The sequence below is a fragment of the Sarcophilus harrisii genome, chromosome 4 (genome assembly GCF_902635505.1).
Source record: "Sarcophilus harrisii chromosome 4, mSarHar1.11, whole genome shotgun sequence".
Taxonomy (NCBI): domain Eukaryota; kingdom Metazoa; phylum Chordata; class Mammalia; order Dasyuromorphia; family Dasyuridae; genus Sarcophilus; species Sarcophilus harrisii.
In genome coordinates this window covers 320,008,524-320,035,987 of record NC_045429.1, presented here as the reverse complement: position 1 = coordinate 320,035,987, position 27,464 = coordinate 320,008,524, and the positions used below count along the sequence as shown (strand labels likewise).

Here is a 27,464-nt window from a genome sequence, read left to right as displayed (position 1 = left end):
ACAGTGAAAATTTGAAAAAAACACTCCAAACAGGCAGAAAGGAGAACACTTTAGCTCAGGACAGAGAACCAGTGGTGGTCTACACCAGCAGGCAGATAAACACTCCTTACAATGATGGGGAGGTCTTAAGTCAGTACCTGCTAGGCACAGAGGTAGAAAGGCATCAGAAGAATAGTATGAGAGTAGTGCACAAGTACTTACTGTGGGTCCAGCCTCTCATCAACAGTTTTGCTGATTAGACAAAGAGGCAAGTTCAAAGAATCTCTTGGCAGAAGCCTATAGAAAGATTCCATTGTTAAGAATGAGTTATAAGGTAATCTAGACTTTATTTAGAATTAGGCAGGAAAAGGGTAGAAAAAAAGGTAGGGGAAAAAGCCAACAAGAAATTATTCATCAGGAAGCAAACAAAAAACTCCCTGCAACAACAAAACAATCACAGCCCTATCCTTACTACAAATACACCTGCCTTCCAAAAGGAAATATCAACTAAATACTTCAAAATCAATCATTTCAATCAAAGCTTGTGTAAATGCTTGTAAATACAATTCCCTGTCTTTGGTTAGCAGGTGAGTTATATGGCAGACTACAGGAAAATTTCTCCGAGATCCAATCCTGGAGAAAGAAAGGTGTTCAGGGTTCAGCAAATCGGATTGTCAAGCTGCATCTTGGATGAGTACACCAGTCCAGATGCTCATAATGATATGCTTGAACCTTGAGGCTGGCAGGAAACAGAAAATAACCACCATCTAAAGAGCTGCCCAAAATAAAAATCCTCATAGATTCCCAGCCAAAGCCCACACAGTTTGAGCACTACACCTTCCATTCTCACTCTTTTTGTTCTACTAAAAAGAACCTTTTATGAGCTAGCTGACAAATATAAAATTTGATGGTAGATGAATGGATAGAAAAAAAAGAAACGGAGGGACAAGGGGCAATGCTAAACACATTAATTTCTCTGCTTCAGACTTGTTTAGCAGCGTCTTCCAGTTTAGCCTTACGTCTCCTCCCATCACAAGTTTTCTGTTTAAGAAAATGTATTCCAGCTTGGTTTCAGACCGCATGTATTTTCATTTGAGTTGAATCTAAGGGTCAAGAGCTTGAAGAATTATTCAAATTAATGAGTTTGTCCTACAACTCTGGACTGAATGATGAAAATCCTCATCAAGCCAAAGAGATTTTAAGCATGAGAGTTGCTGGATCAAAGAGGAATCAATCAGTACAAAATATAATTTCTACTTAATGGGCTGGTGTCCACAGAACGGTATATAAAGGACCCTGATTTCAAAATAAAGAGCTAGTCTCTCATTTCCAAAGGAGTAAACCCGTCAGCTTTAGTACCACACAGACAGCTATATTCCATCTGTGGGAAGTTTCCTGGCTAGCTCTTATGTATGGGTTTAGTTTCTTCATCCAATTTGGTCTCATTTCATTCATTACCCATTTCCAATAAAATCACTACTATACCTTGCACACACTCTGAAAAACCTGTTGCTTGTCTCATTCCTCTAGACTGGTCCTAAAGGCCTCTAAGACCCTTTCTGCTCCAAAATTAGTAAGAATATTCGATTGAAGGCAGCTGTGACCCACTTATTAGCAGATGCCATAGCCCCAGGGCACAGTGGCTGAGACAGAACACAGTGGAGAAATGTCCTCCCTAGCAATGGCAGGGGAAGGCAAATGTCCTTGGAAGATATATTCCGTCTAAGTAGGATTGCTCTAAAAGTCCATTTCACTATTTAGGAAGCATGGGTCAGGCAAGAAAGGGAGAGAGAATCAATCATCAGGATAAGCATGCTATACAAGCAGATTACTGTACTGATTTCATCATTATGACCTGTCTTTAACCAGGTTCTTTACCAACCAAATCCTGCAGCTTGATGCTAGTTATATTCCACCTCAATTAAAGAAACTTGGATCATAAAAATAGAATTATAAGGCCTGAGATCCTTAGCTGGGTAAAACAAATCCTTAAGGGGAGGGGAAACAAAGTCTAAGTTCAGAGATAAACACTGTTCTGAGGTCACAAGCCTCTTCCTCTCAAAAAGACCATTAACTTTCAAGTGGCACCATCTCTATAAAATACTTTCTAAAAAACCATTCAGATGTTTTATCTGTTATGAATATCCTGTAGAAGGCACTTTACCTAAGGATTTTTAATGCAAGGAAGAGAGGACCATGTTGGCAAAAAGAAATGGCTCATGGTACAAAGAGAAGGCATGAGACTTCTCATGAAGAAAAATCAGTAAAGACACAAAAGGATGCCAGTCTTCACATTCTACCATATTCATGACTTCTCTAGCTTAAAAACAAACAAAAAAAACTTCCATGTCTCTTTTGCACTCCCATCACCAAATTCAGATGTTTCATTGCTTACTACTTAAAGAATGATCCTCTAGAGGATAAACCCAGAGAAAGGACAAACAAGTTGGCTGCAGGCAACATCTGGGCAAGGCTATAATGTAATAGCTCAGTAATGGAAGGCTGAACTCTATAGCTTGAGTCCTGTTCCCCCAAACCTCAGGACTGCTCTGCCTAGTTCCAGAGCTCTTAGGATCATGGCAAGCTGGGGGGTGACCTTGTCACTTCCAAGAGAGCCAATAAATGTGCCCCACTCATTGCCTCCACTTTACAATCAGATTTCCAACCAAGCTAAGCTCCGCTCTACCATCTGCACTCCCAACTCTCCTTGGCTAGTACCCGCTGGGCTGCCTGGGATCTAGCAGCATCTGTTCACCTGTAAGTGTTGCATACCACATCTTTTTCCAATGGTGATGAGCCTGAAGTATCTATTGAGTCCCCATTCACCCCTCCAGGTTCTTATAGGTTCTTTTGATATTCCCAGTAAGGAGGGAATGATCCTAGGCAGGGGATGGGACTGATGGAATGGGAAACTGGAGATAGGAGAAAAGAGAACAAAATCACTTAGCACTGTCCTGGACCAGGACATCTGTCTGTGGAGGTACTAAGGGCAGACTGACAACTAGAGGAAACTTTTATGATTCTACAGCATCAGTGACACATAGAAGCTTCTTGCTACTGACTTTTTTTATTCAACAAAATCAAAGGTGGTTACTTCTTTTAGAGACAAGTCTGTCCAATAAGAAAGGATGCATTTAAATCACAAGGAAGAGAAGATAGGTAGCAGGGACACAAGAAGTTTAGACTTCAAATCTTGATATCACTGATAAGTCACATTGGCAGTAATTATGGGGCCTGTACTGCTGGTGATTCCAGCTGTGGCTGGCATTCTAAGATGCCCTTTAAAGTGGAAGCATTCAAATGACTCATGAACCTCTTTGGCAATCGCAGCATCCTAGCCTTTTGGCTACCCTAAGCAAGGATAATAGGGAGAAACTGACTCATATCAGATCCATTAGGAAGCACAGATGTAAAAGACCAGCATATCACACATTACTTCAAGAATCCCATAGCACTCATAGTACCTCCATTTTTAAAACCCAAAGGTCAAATTATTAGCAGGTTTAAGAGCAAAGAGAGAAATTTTAGTCTATAGAGATGTGTAGTATATGTAAAGATGGCTTATGTAGGATTGGGGAAAAAATGACAAAACCCCCAGGAGCTGTACCCTTTCAAATGAGTTACTTTTAGTTAACAGCAATCAAGAAGCTACATAAGCAGGTGTCTATCTAGAAAGGACTTTAATATTCCTAAATATGCTTATTCTGGGTGTGAGTCTTAAGGTAGTTCCAGAAAACAGTAGATACCATTTATAGAAGACCTTTTGGACATTACATAACAAAATGTGATATTTTTTTTGGAGTCTTTATCCCCCACAGAACATTTGTCCTAGAATTGCAATGTTAGCAATGGTTATTACTAGACCCTGAAAAGCTTTTTTTTTTTTTTTTTTTTTTTTTAAAGGATTTATCCAGAAGACACAGGAAGAATAAGTTTGTGATTAACCTGGAAGTACATGTTTACGTATATAATTTAGAGGAATGGTTAAAATAAATTTCTTCATCCATTTGTACTGCTTTTCCTAAAATCAGAATCTAAATCCAAAAAGCTAAAGATCAGCATCCAAATGAAATGGCTATTTCTTTGTCCTTCAAAGATTGAAGGTATATAGGTCATACTGCCTTTGTCTCATATTCAGAAGAAGCTATTTGATGCCACTAGACCTTCTGAAGACCACAGAGTTCCATGTACTTTATAACTTCCATTTCGCACACCTGGTAAGGAAGGAATTTATAGATGGATGTCACAGATGTTTTGCAGAAAGCCAGTGCCAAAGAAGGCTAACTAACTAATGATAGCAGAAATTGTTTTGGATCAGGCTTTATACTTTCAACATCTTCGGAAATTTCTTTCAAAGTTAGAAAGCAACTTCTGAAAATGCACAAAAATTCAGCAACTGTGTTCATTCATATTGATGTTGGCCAGAAAAGAAAAGGGAATAAAAACCACATCAAAATTTAAAGCCTCTAAGAGGAGAATGTAGGCAGTTGGGGAAAGAAATAGCCAGTATCTTTTGCTTTCTCCCACCACCAAACTTCTTCATTAAAAAAAAAAAAAAAAAAAAAATGAAGTTTCTTTGCAGGTACTAATATCAATTATCCTCATGAGTTATAGGTGCAATATCTAGAAGATATACACAATAATTAATGAGTGTCTGCTTTCCTGAAGAATTCCTTTTGTCTTAGTCAAAGAGTTAGTTATTGAGATTCAGGGATGGAGACGTCCATCATGTGGAAGGTTAATAAGAATAAGAGAAAGAGCAATTTATTAAGGCAATAGAATCAAATCTAAATAATTGATTAGACAAGTGGGTTCAGAATTCCTGGGGTTCTTGAGGTTCAGAATCTTCCTTACATATGAATGGGTACACAAAAGGGTAATATAGGGGAGAAGGAAGAAGGGAACAATTAAGTAATCTCCCTCTACATAGTAAAGCAATTATGAAAAAGAAAAAAAAAAACCATTTAAGGTGCTCTTATTATTTCTTTGTTCTCAATATATTCTAATTTCACGGATGTACTCCTAGATCTCTCTTACAAACTCTTTCACACATCTCCACCAGTTAAGAACTCCAGATGGTTTTGCAATAGGCCCTTACAGTTACTAATGCCTTTGCTAATTTTATCAATCAAGACGGCGTTTTGTGAAATGCACTGCAGGATGTGTTTGGGATAATAGCATAACAGGACCTCAGCTGTGCTGCTAACGTGGTAACTTTCCCTGCTGCTCTGTTGGGGTTATTCTGCCCACTCATAATATCAGGAAGCAGGGGGAAAAACATAAAAGGGAATATCAATTAATATCTTGGTAACCAATTCTCACCAGACCCAAAATGAATAGGTCAGAGCAACAATTCAACTGAAAAACAAATCCTAGCCCCAATTTGATGATGGAGGAAAGGAAAACCAGGTCATGTTACTGCTCCAGAAATGCAGATAGCAAAAAGAGGTCCACCAGCAGCTTATCAACATAATTCTGCCTTTAAAGATGGGGTAGGGAACTGGAAAAGTAAAAAAAGGCTCAGTTATACTTGGGGCTTTCATATCTAAATTTAAATAGTAGAACTTTCTTGATCCAGTGATACCTCTTTTAGTTCAGGGGTTTTTGGACCAATTCCTCTGAAGTTTCAGCTCTCTTTCCCTACCTTCTAGACCAAATAAGTAGCCATATATCAAGTCAGCATGGTACCTAGTATATCTAAATCTGTGTCACAGGCAAAGAGTACCAAGAAACAGCAAAATATATTAATAGATGAGATGCTACAAAAATTAAAGAGAAATATTTCTTAGTGTCATTCACAAAAGAAGCAGAGATAAATATCTGCCTCTAGTTTTGAATCTTATTAACAAAGCCCAGTTCACAAATGGTTCAGTCTTTTTCTCCCTTATGGTACAAAGCAATCATGGAGTGGCTAAAGATTAATTGTATTTGTCAGAAAGGAAAAAGGAAGGGAGATATGCAATCTGCTTAGAGAGCCTGTCTGATGATATCCAGGAACAGGGTCAATGATTAGATAGATCACTCCAACCTCAAAACCTGAATATATGTTGGTGATCCCCTGGACATACACTACAGTGAGGTATGATGGAATTAAAACAAAAATTCCTAGAAAATGAAATCCTTCACTCTAAAGGTTCTTTCCTAAGTAAATAATTTCTCAAATAGTACGAATGAAGTATACAGGTCCTGGAGTTAGGTAAGAGACTTTGTATAGATGCACCAATGAGCCTTTGTCAACAAGATGCTTTGGGGCAATCATTTATTCACCAGAATTATCAATATCACCAATTGACACTGAGTGGTATAAGGTTGTGTGGACCATGTTATATGGGGAATTTTATCAGAAATTCAAATCACCCAAGTAATCCCCAGGCAATTCTTTCTGCCACAAGACCAAGTTGTCCAATGTAAAAGTATCTTAGAGCACTTACCAGGTAGATTCGGTAGGCATCAATTCGTCTGATAGGGCCCCAACACACATCCGTGTCATTGTACTTGGTGCTGGCTTCCATATCACAGGAGTGATTGCCAGTGGCACTGCTGGTAAAAAGAATATAATGGCAGTCTCCTCACTTCTCTGTGAATTTTACCACATGGTTTGGAGGGAATGGATCATGAATCTACCAGTTGGAGTTTCCTTACCTCATTAACTATGTGCTATCCTTGAGGAAACAGGCTTCTTAATGCAAAGTATATAACTATAACACCTTTCCCCAAGGACCCAGAAATCTGTTATCACTTCAATCAGTTTTATAATAAGGAAGAGGATGGAGACCATGTTCCCTTGAGACTAAGGGGAAAGAGGTAAACTGAACAGAGAAAAAACTGCAAGGGAACTGTAATAAAGCTAGTAATAGAATTCTTTAGAATGAACTGCTCGGTGCTATGCTGCTATGTTTCTATCCTGTTGATCCTAGGTTAATTCAGGGCTCACTGGCTAGCAGAGGACACTATGTGGCTAAAGGAAGAATGGGCAGAAGGGGAGGCACTCACCATGTCACCTGCATAAGTGATAAGGGCACAGCTGCAGCATAGATAGCTAGGTCCCCATAAAGGTAGATAATGATACAAAAATAAAACAAGTTGACTCCCACTGAAAATAACCAAAAAAAAAAAAAAAAAAGTTAATCAGCCAAATAAGCCTGAGAAAGACCTTTATAAAGTTTTATAACAGCTCAATTTTTAGTCAGAGAATCTCAGAGTCAGAAAGGACTTCAAAGTCATCTAGTCCAATTCTATACCTGAGCAGGAATCCCCTCTATAATACCTCATTTACTTCTTTTTTGTTTTCTTTTTTTCCAAATTTTATTTAATAGGAAACATATCTCTATAGTTTTCCCATTTGCATAGTAAGGAAATTCTTCTCACATTTCAAATGTGGTATTAGAAAAGAAAAAAATCAAAGATAAGAACTAGTCTAAGTTAAAGCAAAAAAAAAAAAAAAAATGCCTAGATCTTCTTTATTTCTTCTACACATTTCTCAAAAGTGAGATAGATATTGATAATAGTAATCTGTCCCAGATCCAGTAATCTCACTAGAAAGATGAGAACTGCTCAACTGGGGACAGCACCCAAATCAGAAAAGGACTACTATCAGGGGTAGGGGAAGTTTACTTAGTTAAGTAGCCTAGCAATTAGTGAGGTCTTCAAGATTAGGATGGGCTTGTTTGAGAAGAGAGGACAGAAGGTGATAAATCAGTGTCAACTACCAAAGTTAGAGATGCAACTTCAGAAGTCACAAGGCTGGAGGAGAGCATGGGTTGTGGATAGGGGTGTGAGGGTGTGTGTCTTTACTGTGGAATTCTGAAGCCAAATAAGATCCAATATGAGAACATTTATTCTTGCTCAATAAAACTGGTAGTAAAGGAGAAGGAATTTGACTCTCACTTATTTTTTAAAAAGGAAAAATGCCTCATTCTAAAACTAATCAAAATATAGTATAGTTCAAATCAATTAATGAAGAAGAAATGGGGGGATACCAGAAGGAAAGAGAAAACAAAAGCAAAAAAAAAAAAAAAAAAAAAAAAAAAAAGAGGATAAGTAATGTTAAGAGAAAAAGTTTGGGAAGAGAGAAAACAATCGTACTTTTTACAAAAGATATTTGGTATGGCTAGGCTTGGAAACTACACAGTGAGCAATGTGGAGAGTCAGAGTCCTATTGGTTTGTCAACCCAGCAGACAAGTATTTTGATTGGGACTTAAAACAAAAGTTCTTATTCTTAACCTTTTATATGTTGTTGACTTTATGGAAATTTTGATGAAATCTATGCACTCCTCAGAATAATGTTTTTAAAGAAAATTAATTGTATTGTAAAGTTATAAAAATACTAATTGAAAAAAAAAAAGTTCAGTCCTCAAATTAAAAACCCCTGTTCTAAGGGAATATAGCACAGTATAATTAGAATGTTAAGGGCTGAAAGATATCACTGAGATTTGCTAGTTCAAGTCCCTTTATTTTAAAAATGAGAATATTGAGATTCAGAGAAAAGCCAGGCAGTCAATTAGAGTTAAGAGCTGGGGTAAGAATCCTGGTCTTCTACAGTGTGGTGGAAAGACCACTTTAATCAGGAGTTGGGAAACCTGAGTTTTTGGGGTGGCCCCACAATTGTGGGATCTTGAACAAGTCACTTGACTTGTAAAATAGAGATAAAGACTGCCTATCGCTCAATCAATAAATATTTATTAAGAACCAATTATGTGCCAGGAACTATGATAAATTATCTCATAGAATGATAGTTGTAGGGAGAAAAACGTTCTGCAAAATAAATGATCAAGGGTTGCACAAATATTTAAGTTATATATTTAAGGTATGTGCTCAAACTTCAAGCTGTTCTATGCAGAGTGATTCCTGAACATTTTCAATACCACTCTTTTCACCTTGTTGGCTGCTCTAAAGGGAAAAGAGAAATGAAGAGAAAAAGGGACAAAAAAAGGACAGTTCTTTTAGACCAGCATCTTTAGGATTCCCAAGGGAAAGTCTAGGGCACACTAGCTCTAGAGTGACTATCTGAAGTCAACACCACACTCCATGATCGAGGAGGTGAATGAATAATGACTAAGTACACATGACTTTTGAAAGGCATCAGAAGGGCAACAGTTCCTGCTTTCAGAATGTTGCCTCTCCAATATGACAGGAGCAGGCTTATTGTCTAAACCCACAAAGCTCCTATTGTCTCCTACTCGCTCAGGCCTGAGGCAACAAGTACAACCTGTGCTCTCAGCTTGATATTCTACTCAGATGCCCAATGATGCACTAGAACATCAATTCTGTTTATAAAATGCTACCAAACATCCCTAACCAATAATTTCATTTACAGGATACCAAAGGATCAATAACTTCCTGTTAAAAAAGACAAATGATGGATAAACCCAAATTTCTGATTATAAGAAATAGATCTGAACTTCCTAAAGCCTAATGCTCTTTAATGAAGTAGGCAGATCCTCTTAAGGGAGAATATAGGAGGACCAACTAGGAATCAGGAACCATAGTAAAAAGGAAGGAAGGTTCTCCCTAGCTAATAGGCAGATAAATCTAAATTTGAACTTTCTGGCTCAGTTTCTCTTGTCCTTTGTGACACTGCTTCCACAACTATGCCATGAGTTTACTGTAGGACTTTGGAGACATCATTTAAACCCTCTTGATCTAAGGTGGCACAGTGGATAGAGAACCAGCCCTGAAGTCAGGAGAACCTGAGTTCAAATCTGGTCTCAGACACTTCACAATTCCTAGCTGGGTGACCCTGGGCAAGTCACTTAACCCCAATTGCCTCAGCCCTGCCCCCCCAAAAAGGGGGAGGATGGGAAGTGGGATATGGCAGAAAGAACACTGGCTCCAGAGTCAGAGGTTATGGATTCAAATTCTCCAAAGACTATTCCTATGAATAATCTAGTTTATTCCTATGTCATGGAAAATACTATTTCTGGATTTCCCTGGGCTGGAGTCAATAGGCATCATCATACTTAAACCAAGTTACCTTTAGAGCAGAGTGAGGGAAATTAATCCTAAATAAAAGACCTAAATCTCCAATTACATTCCCTATAGCAACCCTAATTGCAATGACCAAAAGGTATGTGGGTTCCCAGCACCCTCTACTGGGCAAATATGTTTCTACTATAATAGAATGGATTGCATTTGAAATCACTCTGTCATTAAGTACAAAATTCCTTGGTATAGTTAACAAACAAAAAGGAAGACGGCAAAAGTCAGATTTTATGAAGAAGCACCTTCAATCCCAGAGAGCTTCCTTGCTTTTTGCTGAAGAATAATAACTTGGGGAAGCAGAGTAGTACAATGAATAGAATGCTGAGTTTGGAGGCAGAGAACCAATTTTGAACACATAACTTTGCCACTTGCTACTCATAAAATAAATGTGATGGATTAGATCATGTCTAAGGTCTCTATCTGATCTAAATCCACCATCCTGTGACACATAAATCGATGATTAAAATGTAGTTTAGAGTTGGAATCCTGCTCTAAGCTCTTTTAGTATCCACGGAGAAAACAATCAAGTCTCCGAGTCCAAGGCAGCACCATTCTCTCACAAGTACTTCAGCTTTACCTGTGAAACGAGGAGGGGTTAAAGCTACTCCCCTGACAAAACCTGAGGACTCAAAGAGGATCAAATAATCCCATAATTATTGGGAGAAAGTACATGGACAATTCAGATTAGCTATGAATCCCCTAATTATTGAGAAGAGATAGAAGTTTTAGTTGAATACCTTTATTGAAGAACATAGAGGCCATTTGTCCCATCTCCACACGATCTGCGATTTCAAAAATGTTAGGAGATCCATGTCTCTCTGCAGTTTGGGGGGGGGGGGGGGAAAGAAAGGTAGTTTCAGCACTTGTGCTTTTTTCTCTCCAAAGTCACACAAGGGATTAAGTAGTAGAACTGGGATCTGAATTTGTAGCCTTTGACTCCAAATCCACTTCTCTACTTCCTCTTTTTCCATTTCTTCATCTTACTTTATTCTCCTCTTGCTCCTTAAATAAAGTTGTCCTTGACAGTCCTTTACCTGGCCCTCTTTTTTCTCTTTACACCCCCATTCTTTTAGTGATTTCCTCTACCTGCTTCTCCCTTTGTTCCCTGGACCTCTAATTATCTGCTCTATCAAACTAATTCTCAAATATTAATTTCTCAGAGTTCTCATTGAATATCTTCAACTATCTCTTTCTTATATACGTGTAGATACTTCACAAAATTAAAAAAAAAAAAAAAAAAACCAGGAGACAAAACTCCCAATTGTCCCAACTCCTGAAAACTTTTCAATATCATCTACTCAAAGCAAAATATCTCACATGGAAGATGGGGAGTTTCTAATGGGGGGTAAAGGAAGAAGAGGAAAACTAAACCTTGGTTTAAATGACAAAGAGATATGAGCTGCTTCTCTTTTCTAGATGGATTACGAGAATTTGCCAGAGAACATATAGAAAGATGACAAATCAGCATCTTCTCAAAAGCAGAAGGAAACTTCACTCATATCATATGATAGGAACTAGAACTCTAGTTACACTGAAGAAGGAAACAAAGGCCTACCCAGGACCCAGAGACTTACGCACAGACAAGATGGGCTGCTTCTCTGACCGATCATAGTTTTCCTGGATGAGAACATCATCATCAGAAACTGTAGAAGAGTCATCATCATCTTCCTCCTAGGCATAAGGGACAGGAAGGAAATGGGAGAAAGATCTGGGGAGGGAAAAAGCTATTGCTAAGGGCTTACCTATGAGCCTAGAGAAGGCTTATGGACGGGGAAGGAAGTACAGAGAGAGGATCATCTAAGTAACATGGGAGTATCTCAATTCTTCTATACTGAAGTGAAAGACAGAGATTAAGTACACAGATTCCAAGATAGCAAGGGCAGGTACAGCTCACATCTAGATGTTATCTCACTCGATCTTTTTACTAACATTGTGAGATATGACATTAGGCAGATAAGGAAACTTCATCTTAAAAAGGCTAAGCGACTTGCCTGTGGCCATATAACTAACAGGTACCAGAGGTGAGGTATGAACCCAGACCTTCCCTGCGAAGACCGCGTATTTTTAAATCAGCAGGAGTCAGGAATTCAGGTTAGGGGAAAATCGTCAGTCTTTATTCTCAGTGAAGAAGGATCAGAGGTGGAAGAGAATCGGCGATAGCAATGTGTGCATCTGAGTCAAGAAGCTAGCTAGACCAGCAGCCACATGACCAGCAGCTAGGAGTATGGAACCCAGGCCCAATCTCTCCCAGCTTCTCTTCCTGTCTCTCTCTGCCTCCACCCACCAAAATTGTCATTTCCTATACAACACATCAGAACTTGCACGGAGAATGGATGGGGGCCATTCTTTATCCAATCATGTATATTAATAGAGTATAGCCCAATTACTATTTAGCCTTCCGTACTTGGGACCTCAGGGCATCAACTCAAACCTCAGCCCATTTACACTTCCCAACCCCAAACCCAGCACTATCCATTAGGACACTCTGCTGCCAATCACTTCAGCTCTAAATCTATGTTCCTGAGCCCACAAGGAGAGGATGAGGTATAGGCAGAGTCGGAACCCAGTGGCTACTTTAGAAAAATCACTCTCTTTTTCAGGTCCACACATATAGTTGTGTTAAATTTAACTTTGGAACTTAGCTCGAGAAGCAGCAGTGGACTCAGAATCCTTCATGCTTTACATGGGAGAAAAGGGATAACTGGCTCCCAAGTACAGTGATGTCTGCCCCAAAGACAATATATACCTTACGGCTTTCCATCCTCTTCCAGCGAAGCTGAGCATTGGCTGCTGCCATGGCTTCCATCACAAAGGTGGTGGTCATGTAGCTAAAAGGGAAGTCCAAGGGTTAAATGCTAATAACCAACAGAAAGAGCAGTATACAGCAGGTAAAATAACTTTAAGTGGTATTTAAACCAACCAGCCTGAAGTTCTGCCTTTTTCAGGAGCTCCTTTCTTAAATGTCTTTCTGTACAATACAATTTTCAACACAATCTTTCCTGAGGACGTGATCTACAACTTTTTTACAAAAGTTCTACAAAAGATCTTTACAAAAGATCTACAACTTTTGATTAAATGTCAGTGTTTACTTTGGAATGAAGAAGAGACAAACTGAGACAGGATGATTGCTGAGGAGTTAGAAACCAAGCAGGGAAAGAGAGCTACAATTGGAACAGCTCAGTTATCCACAGAAGCAAAGGGTGCCTGGAAGGCAAACCTTCATGGTGGTTGAGCAATAAAAAATTCTTCAGCTTCTGGAAAGGACAGAAAGCAGCTCTCATTTTTCCTTTTTAGGATAAGGACAGGTAATCAACTCTTGGCTATGCACACTAAAAGAGAAAAAATGTCACGGATAAATGAATAGATTTTGCTGTATTCTTGAATTCACTATCTTAAATTTTTTTGGAAGCAGTTACCTTCATAGTATTTATCAATAATATTAAAATTATCAAATATTCCCATCACATACAATAACAGAAAGAGGAGTCTCAGGAGTATGCTGAGAAACCAGTCTGTGATAAAAATGAGAGAGAGAAGATATTGTAGGAAATTGTTTTTTGATGGGGATTATAGTGGAGAAGGGAAGAAGCACATTCTCAAAGGGACTAGAAATCAGGGACTATGAAAATTACTACAGCAATCAGAACCAGAGCTGGAAGGAACCTCAGAAATCATCTAATCCAACCCTTTTGTTTTATAGATGAGGAAACTGAGGCTTGGTGAAGTTAAATGACTCGTCCAAGTTCACACAAGTACTAAGTATCACAGTAGGATCTGAACTCACGTCTTCCTAACTCCATCTCAAGATTATTTCCAGAATTCATTAATGTTGAGAGCACAGGAAAAGACTAACGGAGGTTTTTTCCTTTCCAGAAACTTGTTTGAATCTAGAGCTATCTAGATATTGCAAATATTCAAAGAAATAAGCCTTTGCCTTGAAACAATCTGAAGTTGAACTCTCCTTTTTATACAGTAATATTAAACCCTGCTGTCTATTTGGGCACCTCACCGATTCAGCAGCTTTCACTGGATGCTGACATGAAAGTGAATAGACTGATACCTCAGCTAAGTTGGTCTGGGGTCAGACAGGAGAATGGGAAAAGACCTCTTCAATCGCCCAAGTGTTCAACAGACCCCACCACCATCTCTTTTAGGACAATCAGTTCAGAAGCAAGAAATCTATTCTAATCTACCATACTTCATTTCATGGAATAATTTTTTAAAATAACAAAAGGAAAAATTATTTCCTTGTTGAAGGCACCCCCTTTAAAAAATAAAATAAAATCAATTTCATTTAAAATAAAATTATTGCTCACTGTCCCATAAACACAACTCATTGATTAGATTCAAACATGAGATATTGAAGATCCATAAAATAGAAGTCTTTATTTTGGAGGTCACTCTCTCCCCATGCCCCAAGCTCAATAACCATTTTCTATTCAGATGGCAAGTTTCATTAAAAGCTTTATGAAGTGTACAGGAGAACTTATATCATTGGGACTCCAAGTACTCATTTGGTTCCGGAGGCCTCTCAAGATGTAAAACAGGGACAAATCAAAACTCAAAGCAAAACTCCTCTGAGATAGAAATCAAAGAATTTCTTCTTTCTCTGAAATCTTTAGCCTGTACTTAAGACTCTCCATAATCTAGGCTGCATTATTTCTTCTCTCTTACCATCAGCATCCTAAACTCTAGCCAGAGTAAATAATGCCTGTTCCCCAGATTCTATCTTGTTGCCACATCTTCATGCTTTCACATATGTCAACTATGAAATAGAAAAGTGTCCCTTCACTTCTCCCGTCAAAGCTCAGCTCAGGTGTCACCTCTTTTCTGTAACCTTCCCAGGTAGAAGTGATCACTATCTACTTAAACTACTTATGCTATTCTGACCATTTTTTATTTACTTCATCACATTCTACCTTATAGCGATTTGTGTACGAATTTCCTCCTTCCCTAACTTCACTACATTATAAATTCTTTGAAACAATTATAAGCCTTTGTCATGTTAAATATCTCCATTGCTCAGTTCATACTGGTGTTTAATAAATGTTGGATCTGAATTATTGAAAAATGAAGTATTCTGTATCATCTTTTAAGCCTTGTTTATATCTACAACTATCAAACTCAAACTTCACGTCCAACTGTCTCCTCAATGAAACTCCAAAGAGTTCCCTTGGCCATTCTTTTAAATTCTTAAAAAACCAGGAAGCATAAAAAACATCTCTATCTTACAACAGCTTCTGTTCTAACATCTAGCTTCCAGAATGATGTGGATCTTTTATCTAACAAGATGCCTTTCTTGACCTCTCTGCACTATCAATTACCCTCTTCTCCCAGGTACTTTCTTTATTCTCTCTAGGGTTTTGTATTCTCTCCTAGTTCTTCTCCTCTCTCTGATGATAGTTTTTTGTCAGGCTCCTCTGATGGATCAGAAAGTTAGGTTTAGCAAAGGACAGAACTCTGGACCCAGAATCAAAAAGACCTGAGTTCAGATCCAGCCTCACCCATGTTGGCTGTGACCTAAGCAGGCTGCTTAACCTCTTGCCTGTCTCAGCTTTGTCAACTGTAAAATAATGATAATCATAACGCTCACCCCCAGAGTTAACATGAGGATCAAATGAAATAACATTTGAAGAATACCTAGAAGGACTTGACACAAAGTAGGCCCCTCATAAAAAGAAGGCCGTTCTTCTGCTGACTGCAGATGCTCCCCCCAAAGCTGTATTATTTTCCTTGGTGAGCTCATCAGCTTCCATGGATTCCACTATCATTTCTCTGCTGATGATTCTCAAATCTCAGATCCAGCCCTAAGTTCTCTGCTGTCCTTTTAGTCTCATATTTTCAACTACCCATTGAATATCTTAAATTCAATATGTCTAAAATTAAACTCATCTTTTCTCCCAAATTCTTCCTCTCTTAAACTTATCTCCAACAATGCAGGACACCAACATCACCTAACCATCTAAGCCCCAAACTAGATGTGTCATCCTCAGCTCCTCACTGTTTTCCCCCATATCCAACCTGTTGCCAAGTCCCATCCTTTTCTGGTATATAGGCCCTTCTTTCCTTTGACACTGACACCACCCTAGGGCAGGCCCTGACCACCTCACACCTATACTACTACACACCTATACTAGTTGGTCTCCCTACCTCAAGTTTCTCTTCACTCAAGTCCATCTTCCATTCAGCCACCAAAGTAACCTTCCTAAAGCATAGGCCTGCCCAGGTCACACCCCTTCCTGCTCCCTGCCCCTGCCCCAATAAACTCCAGTGGCTCTCTGTCACTCTAGGATCAAATATACAATTTCTATTTGGCTCTGAAAGCCTGTCATGATATGACCTTTTTCTACCTTTCCAGTCTTCCAGAACACCTGTCCTTCACAAGGCAAACCTTTTTATTTCTAGATAGTTTGAATTGTTGGATTTTTAAAAAACTGTACTGAGGCAAAAATCTGCCTTCCTATAACTTCTACTGGCAGCAACTTCTTATCTGAAAAAGATAAGCAATAGCCCTTTAAATATTTGAAGACTATTACCATATCACCTTTACATCTTCTCTTCTTTGGGTTAAACATTCCCACATACCTCACCAGATCCTAAAATATCATGATTTTGAGGACTTTTGTCACCATCTTCATCATCTGTCCATGGCCATGCAACAGTTTGTCAGTATCTTTAATAAATGGTGAAATTCTGGACTAATCCTCTAGATACATACAATACTCTAGGTAAGGGAAGATGAAAGTGCAGAGCAGAATAATCCCCTTCACTCTGGAGAATATACTTCAAGGCAGTATAAGATGACATTACATCTTTGACTTTGACTACATCATCACATAAATTCTGAGCTTGTACTTGGAGAAAATATCTCTGCTACTGGGCGATCAAGAAGGGTCTCTCTCTGCTTACTCAGCAATGAGACCTTCTAAAGTAATTCAGAGTTATAGCAGGTCAGAAGCATTTCCTAAATCTCTCCTACCTGTCTCATCTCAGTTCCAATTACCACTTAAATGTGCTGAGGTAGGATTCACAAGGGAAGTGAAGCCTGAGACAAAAAGCACCACTCATCCTTAAGGAGAGTCAAACACTACCCTTGACTTTCTGTTCCTCTCCATTTCCCAAACATACAACTGTAAGGTAAAAGCTAAAAAAGAAGAAATAAAGTTCTAACCTTTATCTTATGGTACAGTTCAACAAATATCCCTACTTTAGGCATTTATAATTCTTTCACGATTTCCTCCTGCTCTGCCCCAACATCGTCAAATGGGTCATGGCTCTGATTGAAAGCTTTTACATGTTCACCAATGTATTCATTGGCCAGCTTAATTTAGAAAATATTTCCCTGAGGATTAAGGGGTAGCACTCTTTCTAGGCATTAATCACAATAAGGTTAACTCTTGACTCTGTAATTTTCTGGAAATTACTGAAAGCAAATGATAAATCTCATGCTGACGTCCCCATTTCTACAAACGCTCTCAGGACTTTCCTCATGGTGTCAGGTGGCATCTTTTCAAGAGAGGAAAACTGACTTTACTATTGGCCTAAAAGCAAAAAGTTAAAGGAATGGCAGAATTGGTAGGCGAAAACCATGAAGCTTAATGTTAATCTTATTTGTATCATTTGCTCTTTTTGAATATAACTAATATCTTGCTCTGTATACTTTAATTTGGACTTGGTTGCAATAGAGGTTGCACCTTTCCCAAGGGTACTAACACAGTAATTCAAGGGAACTTGTAGTTTTGAAGTTCCATGCAACCTCTGGGTTTAAAGTTCAAACACGCTCAGACACCAAAGACAGACATAACAGCTGCATCTTACCTCATAAAGCCTAGGAATAGGAGAAGGACTAGGCTGACAAGCCAACCAGCAGTAGCAAAAGCCTTAGGCATAGTGAGAGCACCAGTGCCCACAATCAGGTTGAACATGTACACTAATCCAACCTATAATCAATAGAAAAGTATCATTAAGGTCATGGTATTGATTCTCACATGCAGTGGCTCTAAGGGTGGGCAAGAACTTCAAATCTCTAAGACTAAAATAGGACTTTAGATAGCAAAGTACGTGCAGAAGGAACATGTTCTTAAATCCGAGTACTACAGGAAACTTATTGCATACTTAGTCATTCACTAAGTCCGGTCAATTGTTCCCCCCGCAGCTCCCCCAATATTTCTCATAGCCATACTTTCCTCTTCATTAAAACTATCATCCTGGTTTAAGTTGTCATCAGCTCATGCTTGGATTAATCTAACAGAGGATTTGTCTCCAGTTTCTTCCCTTTTGTAATCTATTCTACTATAAATGTTACCCAATTTGCTTCCTTTCTCTTTTCTTAAAATACAAATTATGTAAAATTAACAGGTGAATGCACACTCCTCAACTTCACTGACTTGACACTACATGATCAAATCTTGGCCTACGAAGGCCATTTCTGGTGTTCTGAAAAATAAATATTTCATTTTCTTTCATTTCTGGGATATTTTCTTTTTCAAACAACTGGCTTTCTGATAAGACCCATTCTTTTTCCAGGAACCTCTAAGGGCAATAAATTGAAATTGAGCCTCTTGCATATCATCTGTATTTGCAAACGTTCAAGGTCCTTGCTCACTGAACACTAAAAGAGCTCATACAAATGCTGACAATTGTATTTTAATGGTTAATAAATCACATAAAAAGAAATGTGCACCAAAAACTAAGGCCACTACGAAGAGAAACTCCAGGTAGAGTTGGAAAACTGTGCATAAAACAAAGCATTCTAGAATGGTTTAAAATACAATATTGAGAAGGAAGACCCTACTATCTTCCAATAAAGCACATTTTACTTTAATCTAGATGACAATGTGAATTTATCATCAAAATAATGCTGGCAGAGTAACTTATTTATCTCATTAAAAGGATAGGCCTAATGATGTAATCATGACCACTCAGAGAAAATATTGGAAAAATGGAAGGAATTAACATAGGCATGAAATAATTCATTTTAAGTTTTGGCTCCACCAATGCCACCTATAATCAAAACTTTCTGTGTAACCCTCAGGGTCCCTTATGCCATCTAAGATAATAAAAGGTGCATGACTAGTTAACTAAAGAGCTATTGGCTTGTATACATGGTATTAGCATATGCAACCCGTTCAAATTCTACTACAATTACACAGACATTCAGACCTCTAAGCAGAGGAGATGAATGGAAATTCTTTAGCCACACAATCTGACTGAAAGAAAACCACAACATATTGCAACTGATTGTATAAAAGCCACACAAATTTCCGTCTTTAATTTCGCACAGTAGGTGCCTAATAAATGTTGGTTGAATTGAAGTAATGAATAATTCCTCTACCTTTTCACTGGATCTATTCTGCCAAGCAACCACCCTACCACTCCCCGAGGGCACCACGAGTTTAGGTAGTTTCGAGGCAGATAGTCTCCAGAGGCAACTCACGCGTCCTAAAGGTTATACTCACATAGGGGGAATAAAGCTCCCCGGTGTCTGTGATTCCACCAGCCATGTTCAAGATGGGCAGGAAGGTTCTGCTTCGCGGTCAGTCTGTGGTGTAGTCGCCCTTTCTTTGAGAAGGCATCAGCGGCTGTTGTCATCACGCAAAATAAAAGAGCACTAAGCAATCTCTCCCAGTGGGGGCACCGAGAGGAGCTGCAGACTCCCTTCCCCTTACCCCCTAACCTGCGGCTGGTCGGATCAGCCTTCCCTCTACCCCCTAGGCCCCTCTCACACAAACCGGGCTATTCCGGGGGCAGGTGATATCAGTAAGTGTGTCAACGTTAGCTACAACCATTCAGTAAGCGCCTGCTCCGGGACAGGCCCAGGGCTAAGTCCCGCGGATACAAAGGGAGCCAAAAGTCAGTTTCTGACCTCAAGGAGTTGACAGTCTAATAAGGGATGTCAGTAAACAAGCACAAAGCCATTTCTCACTGTTCCTGCCCCCTACCCAGGTCCCACGACTTTGCACTGGGCAGTCCCTGAGAGGAAATGTTCTCCATCAAAAGCTACCCCCCCCTTCCCCCCCGCTGATTTAGCGGGGAAGTCGGGGAGGGAGGGCGCCCGAGGCCCCCGGGGCCCTGGTGCCCCCGGCTCTTCCGGACTGCCAGTGCGCCAGGCCCCGCCGCAAACAACAGGTGCTCAGTCCCGGGCCCGGCTCTGGCGAGCCCCCCTTACCCGAGCTCCAAAGCCTCGCTCCTTCGCCGCTCCCGCTGCGGCTTCCACATTCCCAGGGGCCGCAGGCAGCCACCCCGTTCCGGCTCCTTTATAGCCCGGGCCGCGAGGGAGGTGCGAGATGCTGTGGGCCGGCACCTGCTAGCAGCTGTCTCCGCCCCACCTCACCTCCGCCGCCTCCACAGGCGGCTCAACCCAGCAACGGCGGCCCCCACGACGCCTGCGCCCGGCGCGATCGCTACTTCCGTACACGTCATGTTCATGGAGGCGAGGGGGTGGGCGGGAAAAGGCGAGGGGAAGGTCGTCGATTGGCTCCGGAGGCGGGGGGCGGGACCGAGGCGGAGACGGAGCGGCGGAAGTGCCTTCTGTGCCGGGGCGCGCGTGCGCGGGGGTTCCCGGATCCCGGAACCGGCTCGCCCAGGTGGGCCCGAGGCTCGGCGGAGGGTCTGGTGCCCGGGCGCGGGGTCGGGGGTGATGGGAAGGAGACTCGCTCTGCAAGCGGGGGGGAGTCGGCTTTGGGAATGGGGGTGGGCCGCGGCGAGTCTCGCGGGGCTGGGGGCCCGGGACGGGGGGAGGGGGGGGTTGGTGACACCGGAGATCCTCCCGGAAGAGCGAGCTGTTCCAGCCGGCGTAGGGAACGCGAGTCCTGGCTCCTGGCCTCCCAGCCCTAAAGCGGGGCCTGCTTCCCGGGCTTAGTGCGAGGGGCCGGGAGGGCCGACGGAGGCGGAAGCGAAACGCTTCCCGTGCGCATGGGCAATAGCACGTGCGGGTATTTGGATACAAAACAAGGCGCTGCTGGGAACCGTAGGCACCTGACCTGTGACTTCTTCACGGCAGGGGCTCCCTCTGCTCATGCGCGCCCTAACTTGGTGCCATTTACAGACTTAGGGGGTTGGGGCACCTGCCCAAGAATCACACAGTCAGTGGGGGGGCGGGGGGAGGGGGAGACCTGAACGAGACCCCTTCTCCGCCCGCCGCCACTCATGCCGCTGTAAAAAGCGCTTAGAATATGGGTTACACCAGTAAACGCGTCAGTCTTAACGACAGTGGGCGGGCACTGTGCCAAGCGCGGTGGGCACAAAAAGGGCCAGAGACAACCCTTGCCAGCGGGATGCCTGCAGCCTGACGGGGGGGAACGTGTCAAACAGATCTACAGAGCGAGCTCTCTGCTGGATGAGTGGGGAGTAACTAAGAGAGAGAGCCTGGAAGTCAGAGGCGTGGGGATAGCGACAGCGATAGCAAACCCGGGAGTTGTTTTGCTTGCAGGGCTTTCTGGGGCAGCCATGAAGGTGAATCAGAATACTGTGCTGCTGGGGCAGAAGGTGATCCTGGTGCCCTACACCGCGGAGCACGTGCCCAGGTAGCGCCCCTTCCTACGGTGAGGTGGTTGTGGCCATTAACACCGAGACAATATAATATGTGGGCAAGAAATGTGTGTTAGATACGCGTGAGCCAAGTCCTGGGGTCAGGGAACTTTCAAGGACCTCACAGTGTAGTGTTTGAATATTACGGGTGAGTGAGGATTATCTTCGAATCTGTAGCTTCTTCCCAATACAAATCAAGGGCTACATACGGGTCTTTCCCGATCCCGTCAGTTAATAATGCTGTCTCCCCCTCTTGAAACTATCTCATATGTAGTTGGATTTATTTATCTGTGGTTATCCTGTTTTCTCTCGGCTTACTTCTCTAGACATATTATTCCCCAGTGAAATGTGAAGTTCCTCGTAGGCAAGGACTCTTTTCTCTCTATTTTCATGTTTGAAGAACTGAATGAATGCCTTAGAGCCAGCCCTGAGCTTTTGGAATGTGGAGAGCTTGAGAAAAATCCAATTCTTTTTTTCCTGAAAGGGGCATTGGTGGTTGAAGCATTGTAATATTCAAAGGGAAACTGAATCCAAGGTGGAAGACCTCAAATACTTTTCCTTCTCGATAAATACATGCGATTTTCATTCTCTGGCTTTCAGAAAAGGTTTCAGATGAACTCTGGGTATTAAAATAAGTTTCCCTCAGTTATCCCCAAAGCATCATAATTGGGATGGGGGATGACCTCAGGAGAATATAAACAGATCCTAGCAAGTTAGAAAACTTTTTAAGTATTTATCTTGTCAATCAATAACCAGTTTAGCTAAATCCATAAAGGTTTTACATAAGAAGTCGGGCTACCAGATGATGAAGTGGGGCCACAATCATAAAGACTGAAATATTTATATCCAGTAGAATGTTTGCCCTTTGAGGAAAGGGACTGTCTTGTTTTACCTTTCTGTCCCAAGTACTCATTGTTGTTGTTCAATCATGTCCAACTCCCTGTGACCCCATTTGGGGGTTTTCTTGGCAAAGATACTGGAATGGGTTGCCATTTCTTTTTTAGCTCATTTAACAGATGAAGGAATTGAGGTAAACAGGGTTAAGTGACTTGCATCGCTGTATGACCAGGGCCACACAATTAGGAAGTGTCTGAGATTTGAATTCAGGAAGATGGGTCTTTCTGTATTGGGCCCAGTATTCTATTCATTGTGCTACCTAACAGCCCTAAGCCACCAGTTAAAGCGCTAAATAGTTGTTCATTTAATTGAATTTCAGTCTAAGTGCTTAGAGTGAGTCTTCCACTGGTAAACTATTTTTGATGTATGACAAGGGAGAAAAAAGAACTTGGCCCTCTCATCACTCATTGTAAGGCAGTTTTTCTTTGGGTGTTAGTAATTAAACTTTCTAAAATTCTAACTTCAACTTGTCTAAGACCAATAATATAGCTTGTTGCTATATATTTTTTAAATTTAAATTTTAAAATTTAATTAATTTTAAAAGCCTGTATGGTTCCTGGCGGGAGGGTGTTCTCTCAAGGGAGCAGCAGTAGAAATAGTGGAAGCCTACAATGCTTATATTCCTCAGCAGGGAGATAGCAGTCATGAATCAAACCCTTAAAAAGACTTGGGTGTAGCTTAACTTCATGGACACTTGCTGACTTTGAAAAGGTCAGCTTACTGAATGTGTGTGACCCCCCAGGCTGATCCCCTTTGGTAATTGCTCTTTAGAAACTGGAGAGTAGGCTGGCTGGCCCCTGTGCCTGCTCCCCCAGGGCTGCCCGATCTCAGTGAGCCTAGGCCCCTTGCTCCTCTCCCATGTGGCCATGGGTCTCTGAGCATGATAGCATTCCTGCTCCCTACCCCCATGTAGTTCCCAGGTATGTTCATCAGACCAGCCCCCCCCCTTGCCTGTTTTTCCTTCAGATATCATGAATGGATGAAGTCTGAGGAGCTGCAGCGGCTGACAGCCTCAGAGCCTCTGACTCTGGAGCAGGAGTATGCGATGCAGCACAGCTGGCGAGAAGACACTGACAGTGAGGCTTGGAGGGGAGGGGTGTGTGGGAAGTCTGCTCTTTTTGCTTACCCAGGTGGCTCTATTGGGAGAGGGGCCTTGTGCCTGAGTTTCACGCCACCATTAAGCTTGAGGCTCATCTGAAGAACTACTTTTTGTCTTCCTCTGCCTCCCAGAGGCTGGAAGAATATAGCCTTGTGGGGAGGAAGTAGGAAAATATTTTGGAGGCTTGGTTGTAATCGAAATCCCATCCATCTTCCAGAATGTACCTTCATTGTACTGGATGCCGAGAAATGGCGGGCCCAGCCAGACTCAGCTGAAGAGAACTGCATGGTGGGAGACGTGAACTTGTTCCTTACTGACTTGCAGGACCCAACATTGGGAGAGATTGAGGTCATGATTGCCGGTATATTTCATCTTGCATTGCTATTCCCTTGTGTTTCATATCCCAGCCTTGCCCTACTCCCCCTTCTCAGTCATCTTAATCTTTGAAGCTGGGTCAGGCAAGCTGAGGGCCAGGTCCCTGGTTAATAATCCATTGTGGTTATTGGGATATACTATAGTCTCTTGCTGGGAAACTCCCACTGGGAATAGTCCCAGTCCCACTGGGGGGTCCTGACAAGTTCATCTTCCTTTTGCTCAGATGTTGCCTTTCCCTCTTTTGGAGCTAATAGGCTTTAGAATTGAAAGGGAATTCCCACATAGTCCAACCCCCTCATTTCACAGATAAGGCAAATGAAGCCTAGAGAGATGACATTGCTTGTCTAAGTTCATCTTGGTAATCAGCGGTAGAAACGGGCTTGAAACATTTTCTGATGCCACCAAGAGCCAAATGCTAGAGCTTTCTCCCTACTCTGGGGGGTCAGTTCTTTGGAGATGGTTATCCATCTCCCTGGCTTCCCCAGAGCCAAGTCAGGAGCACTCCCTCCCATCACTTAACCTTCTGTTTCTCCCAAAAGAATCACTCTCCCTCTCTCCTTTCCTCAGAACTCAGCTGCCGACACAGGGGGCTTGGCACAGAGGCAGTTCTGATGATGATGGCTTATGGTAAGGATGAAGAAGACAGCCAGCACTTGGGCTGTGTATGTGTGGGGGAGGGCATAGTTAGTCTGGAGTAGTATTGCCTCTGGGGCTTAGGCTTGGACCTCACTTTTTCATTGCTGAGTCATGAGCTAGTGACTGAGTGTCTGTCTGACTGACCACTGTCTCTCAACTATACAACCCTGATGAGGCTATGGGGATAGAAGGCAAAACTGGGGAGGCGTAAGTCCTTTTTTTTGTTTTGTCATCAGAATATGTGTTCCTTTTTTTCTGCCATCCTGGAAGGAATGACCACACTAGGTCTCAACAAATTTGAAGCTAAAATTGGACAAGGAAATGAGCCTAGCATTTGCATGTTTAAAAAGCTTCACTTTGAGCAGGTAAGAATATTGGATGGGGAGGTTGGAAGCCTTAACCCAATGGTTAGGGCTGGGACTCAGTTTTGTTTCCCTTGGTTCTCATAGGTGGCTACAAATAATATCTTTCAAGAGGTGACATTGAGGCTACTGGTGACCGAGCCAGAGAGAGAGTGGCTTCTGAAGCAGACCAGCCATGTGGAAGAGAAGCAGTACAGAGACAGAAGCTGGTGGAACCATGAAGCTAATAGTTTCTGATTTTCCTGGGAGCCCTATTAGCCAGCTTGGTCTTATAGGGAAGATTCTTAGATGGATGAGGGAATCTAGTCTATGTTTCCGGAATAGCCTGTGCTGTAAAGACGGCCTTTAAAGTCCTATTTTCCTTAGCAAGACACTCTTCAAAGGCCCATCCAGAAAAAGTTTCCTCTCCCTGTCCAGGAGAGCCAAAAAATTTAGATCATCGACTGGATTGAACTTGTCTTCTGATGGGAGCACATTTGCTGAAGTAAAGCTAAAGGAAAGACCCGAGTACATAGAGATCCGGGAAGGATGTACCTGAAGATCTACATCCTGCTTTTCTGAGGCCCAGTGCCTGCTGGGCATGGCTATTATATGAAGAATGCCAGTGTCATAGCCACAGGCAAGTTCAGTGCAGTCTGAAGAGTGTGGGTTTGGGAGAGAAGGGAAGAACCCAGAGGCATTTCTGGAACTGGCCACGTGACCTGGCTGAGAGCTCTGGATTGGGCTGCAGCTCCCCTGTGCTCCCAGCCTCCCGCAATGGGTGTGGGCCTTGATGTCAAGTTCTAATTAGTACAGACTTGGGGAGTCCAGAGCCTGCCTTCCTCCACGAGGTAGTCCTGGGCCCCAAGTTGGCATTTCCTTGCTGCTCTCCACATGGGCACCAGGTGGCGATAGAGGGGCAGTTCAGGGCCTCCTGAACCGAGCCAGAAAATCACCGGGTGCCAGAGATAGAAAGACCCTGGGTGCTCAGAGGTGGGGGACCACCCTTGAGAATGAGTACAGCCTCTGTTCTGGCCATCGTGAAAATAGAGCTGTTACCCAAGCCTCTCCCGAGTTTTACTCATCTGCAGAATGAGGATTTGCATACAGTTCTCCAACATTAAAAAATTACCTTGACTGGGAAAAACTTCCAATCCATACCCTGCCAATTATTTCAGGCCATCTTTAAATTATAATATAGTCCCCACCCTATCTCTGCCACCCCACCCCTTCCAGGCCGAGCCAGAGAACCCCAAGGGCACATTTTTTCTTCTTGGCTTATGAAGCTGGGAGGGGCCCTAACCCTAATGCAATCTTAACAGTAATAAGTTTTCAAACTGTAGGGATAGGGATTTGGGACCAAAAGACTGAAGAAAGTAGATTTGGCTTTTGTGCTCAACCCCCAGTTCCTAACCTGTTTATGGTTTGTATTTTTGCAAAGATTCTAGTCCCAACCCCCGAGGCTGTTGGGAGAATCACTATCCTTTTCCCAGGGAAAGACTCTTGGGGATGATTTGATTAACCCCTGTCATTTGAAGGTAAGGCTGTGGAGACCCAGAAATTAATTTACTTCCTTAGAATACAATAAACCCAGAATTGGAATCCAACTTTTCTGACCCCAGATTCAGTGTTTTCTCCTGTAACATTGTCCTCTGCACATTCAGGAAAGGAGCTGGGGCCCCAGTCAGAGTAACATCAAATTCTCTGCTCCTTTTCACTTACAATGGAGGGACATTAATACCATTTAACCCTGGTAGATACTTTAGGCCCCAACTATGTATTCCCAGCTTCTAGCAACTTCTTACTCGGGATAAAAACTAAGGGAGCCTCAGTATTCTAGGTGACTTTTTGCCTCTACCTCTTTCAAAGACAGACCATGACAACCTCGTCTTTAATTCTCCAAATATTACTGCCCCCAAGCTGCTGCTCACTGCTTTAGCCAGATAAGATAACATCACTGGAGCTGGCTCAGGGTCTCACCAGTCCCATGAATCTATGAACCACCAGCAGGCCAAGCAGAGATTAAAGCATTCTCACCTACCTCCCCCAGCCCAGGGCTTAATGCTGCCTAATAATCCAGGCATCCCTCAACCAAAGTCCTCTCATTCCAGACTTCTAATCACCCAGGACTCAGCCCCCATTCCTTACTGAGCCAGGCTGAAGTTTCAACTCTAGGGGCCCCAGAGGTAAATCTGAGTGACTGGTGGAGATGGATGGGTGTGTGAGTAGGAGTTTTTGTACTTCAGTCTACAGGCTTGGATAGGGATAAGGAGGTGGAGGGTAGGGGTTTGAGGGAGGGAGAAGCTCCTTTAATGAGGTATTAAGCTTTATTCTATCTGCCAAAGATTGCAAGTTCCGTCAGTGACTTTGGTATCCAGAGAACAAATCACTTGTATCTCCACCATAGTTACTACACTGAGGTATATACCTGTATATATCGACTAAGACTTAGCCACTATATGAAGCTTAGCTGGCCGGGGGGGGGGGGGGGGGGGGGGGTAATAAAATTCTCTATCCTGGCAAACCTGATTTAGCTAAACACTAAGCACTTGTGTAGTGCAAAGTTCCTGTGAATAAGAGCAAGTAATTCAAGAGCTAGGTCTTACAGTTTGTCCTCTACCATCTT

At 42.0% G+C, this 27,464-nt stretch overlaps 2 protein-coding genes across 6 annotated transcripts in view; one reads left to right on the top strand and one right to left on the bottom strand.

The window, feature by feature from the left end:
• The window catches only part of TMEM104 (transmembrane protein 104), a 71,351-nt gene extending 50,694 nt beyond the window's left edge, over positions 1–20,657 (bottom strand). Inside the window, exons 1-8 of one of the 2 annotated variants that reach the window (XM_031965755.1) lie at positions 20,130–20,657; positions 19,420–19,542; positions 17,780–17,901; positions 12,708–12,789; positions 11,536–11,632; positions 10,699–10,779; positions 6,973–7,072; positions 6,411–6,516 (exon numbers count right to left, since the gene is read on the bottom strand). In XM_031965755.1, coding sequence (XP_031821615.1) covers positions 6,411–6,516; positions 6,973–7,072; positions 10,699–10,779; positions 11,536–11,632; positions 12,708–12,789; positions 17,780–17,901; positions 19,420–19,464 — 633 coding nt within the window. In that variant the 5' untranslated portion in view covers positions 19,465–19,542; positions 20,130–20,657. Of the gene's footprint in view, positions 1–6,410; positions 6,520–6,972; positions 7,073–10,698; positions 10,780–11,535; positions 11,633–12,707; positions 12,790–17,779; positions 17,902–19,419; positions 19,543–20,129 lie in introns of both variants that reach the window. The other variant, XM_031965754.1, reaches the window with a different exon arrangement.
• Positions 20,485–26,445, top strand: NAT9 (N-acetyltransferase 9 (putative)). 4 transcript variants are annotated; one of them, XM_031965757.1, is made up of 7 exons: positions 20,491–20,547; positions 21,393–21,486; positions 23,354–23,463; positions 23,704–23,847; positions 24,429–24,488; positions 24,768–24,862; positions 24,947–26,445. In XM_031965757.1, the coding sequence occupies exons 2-7, from the start codon at positions 21,410–21,412 to the stop codon at positions 25,094–25,096; spliced, it is 636 nt and encodes a 211-aa protein (XP_031821617.1). In that variant the 5' UTR covers positions 20,491–20,547; positions 21,393–21,409; the 3' UTR covers positions 25,097–26,445. The 4 variants fall into 4 exon arrangements, 2 of the variants coding, with proteins under 2 accessions (XP_031821618.1, XP_031821617.1); XR_004233813.1 differs by lacking the exon at positions 21,393–21,486 and having other exon boundaries at positions 20,485–20,547; positions 24,734–24,862; positions 24,947–25,013; XM_031965758.1 differs by lacking the exon at positions 21,393–21,486 and having other exon boundaries at positions 20,485–20,547.
• The last annotated feature ends 1,019 nt before the right edge of the window (positions 26,446–27,464 follow it).

What these genes read in the sequence shown, in the direction of transcription:
- NAT9 (XM_031965757.1), top strand. Translation starts at nt 21,410, where the DNA reads ATGAAGGTGAATCAGAATACTGTGCTGCTGGGGCAGAAGGTGATCCTG. An exon ending in ACCGCGGAGCACGTGCCCAG is followed by an intron (nt 21,487 to 23,353) that starts GTAGCGCCCCTT and finishes TTTTTCCTTCAG; the next exon opens with ATATCATGAATGGATGAAGT. An exon ending in GATTGAGGTCATGATTGCCG is followed by an intron (nt 23,848 to 24,428) that starts GTATATTTCATC and finishes TCCTTTCCTCAG; the next exon opens with AACTCAGCTGCCGACACAGG.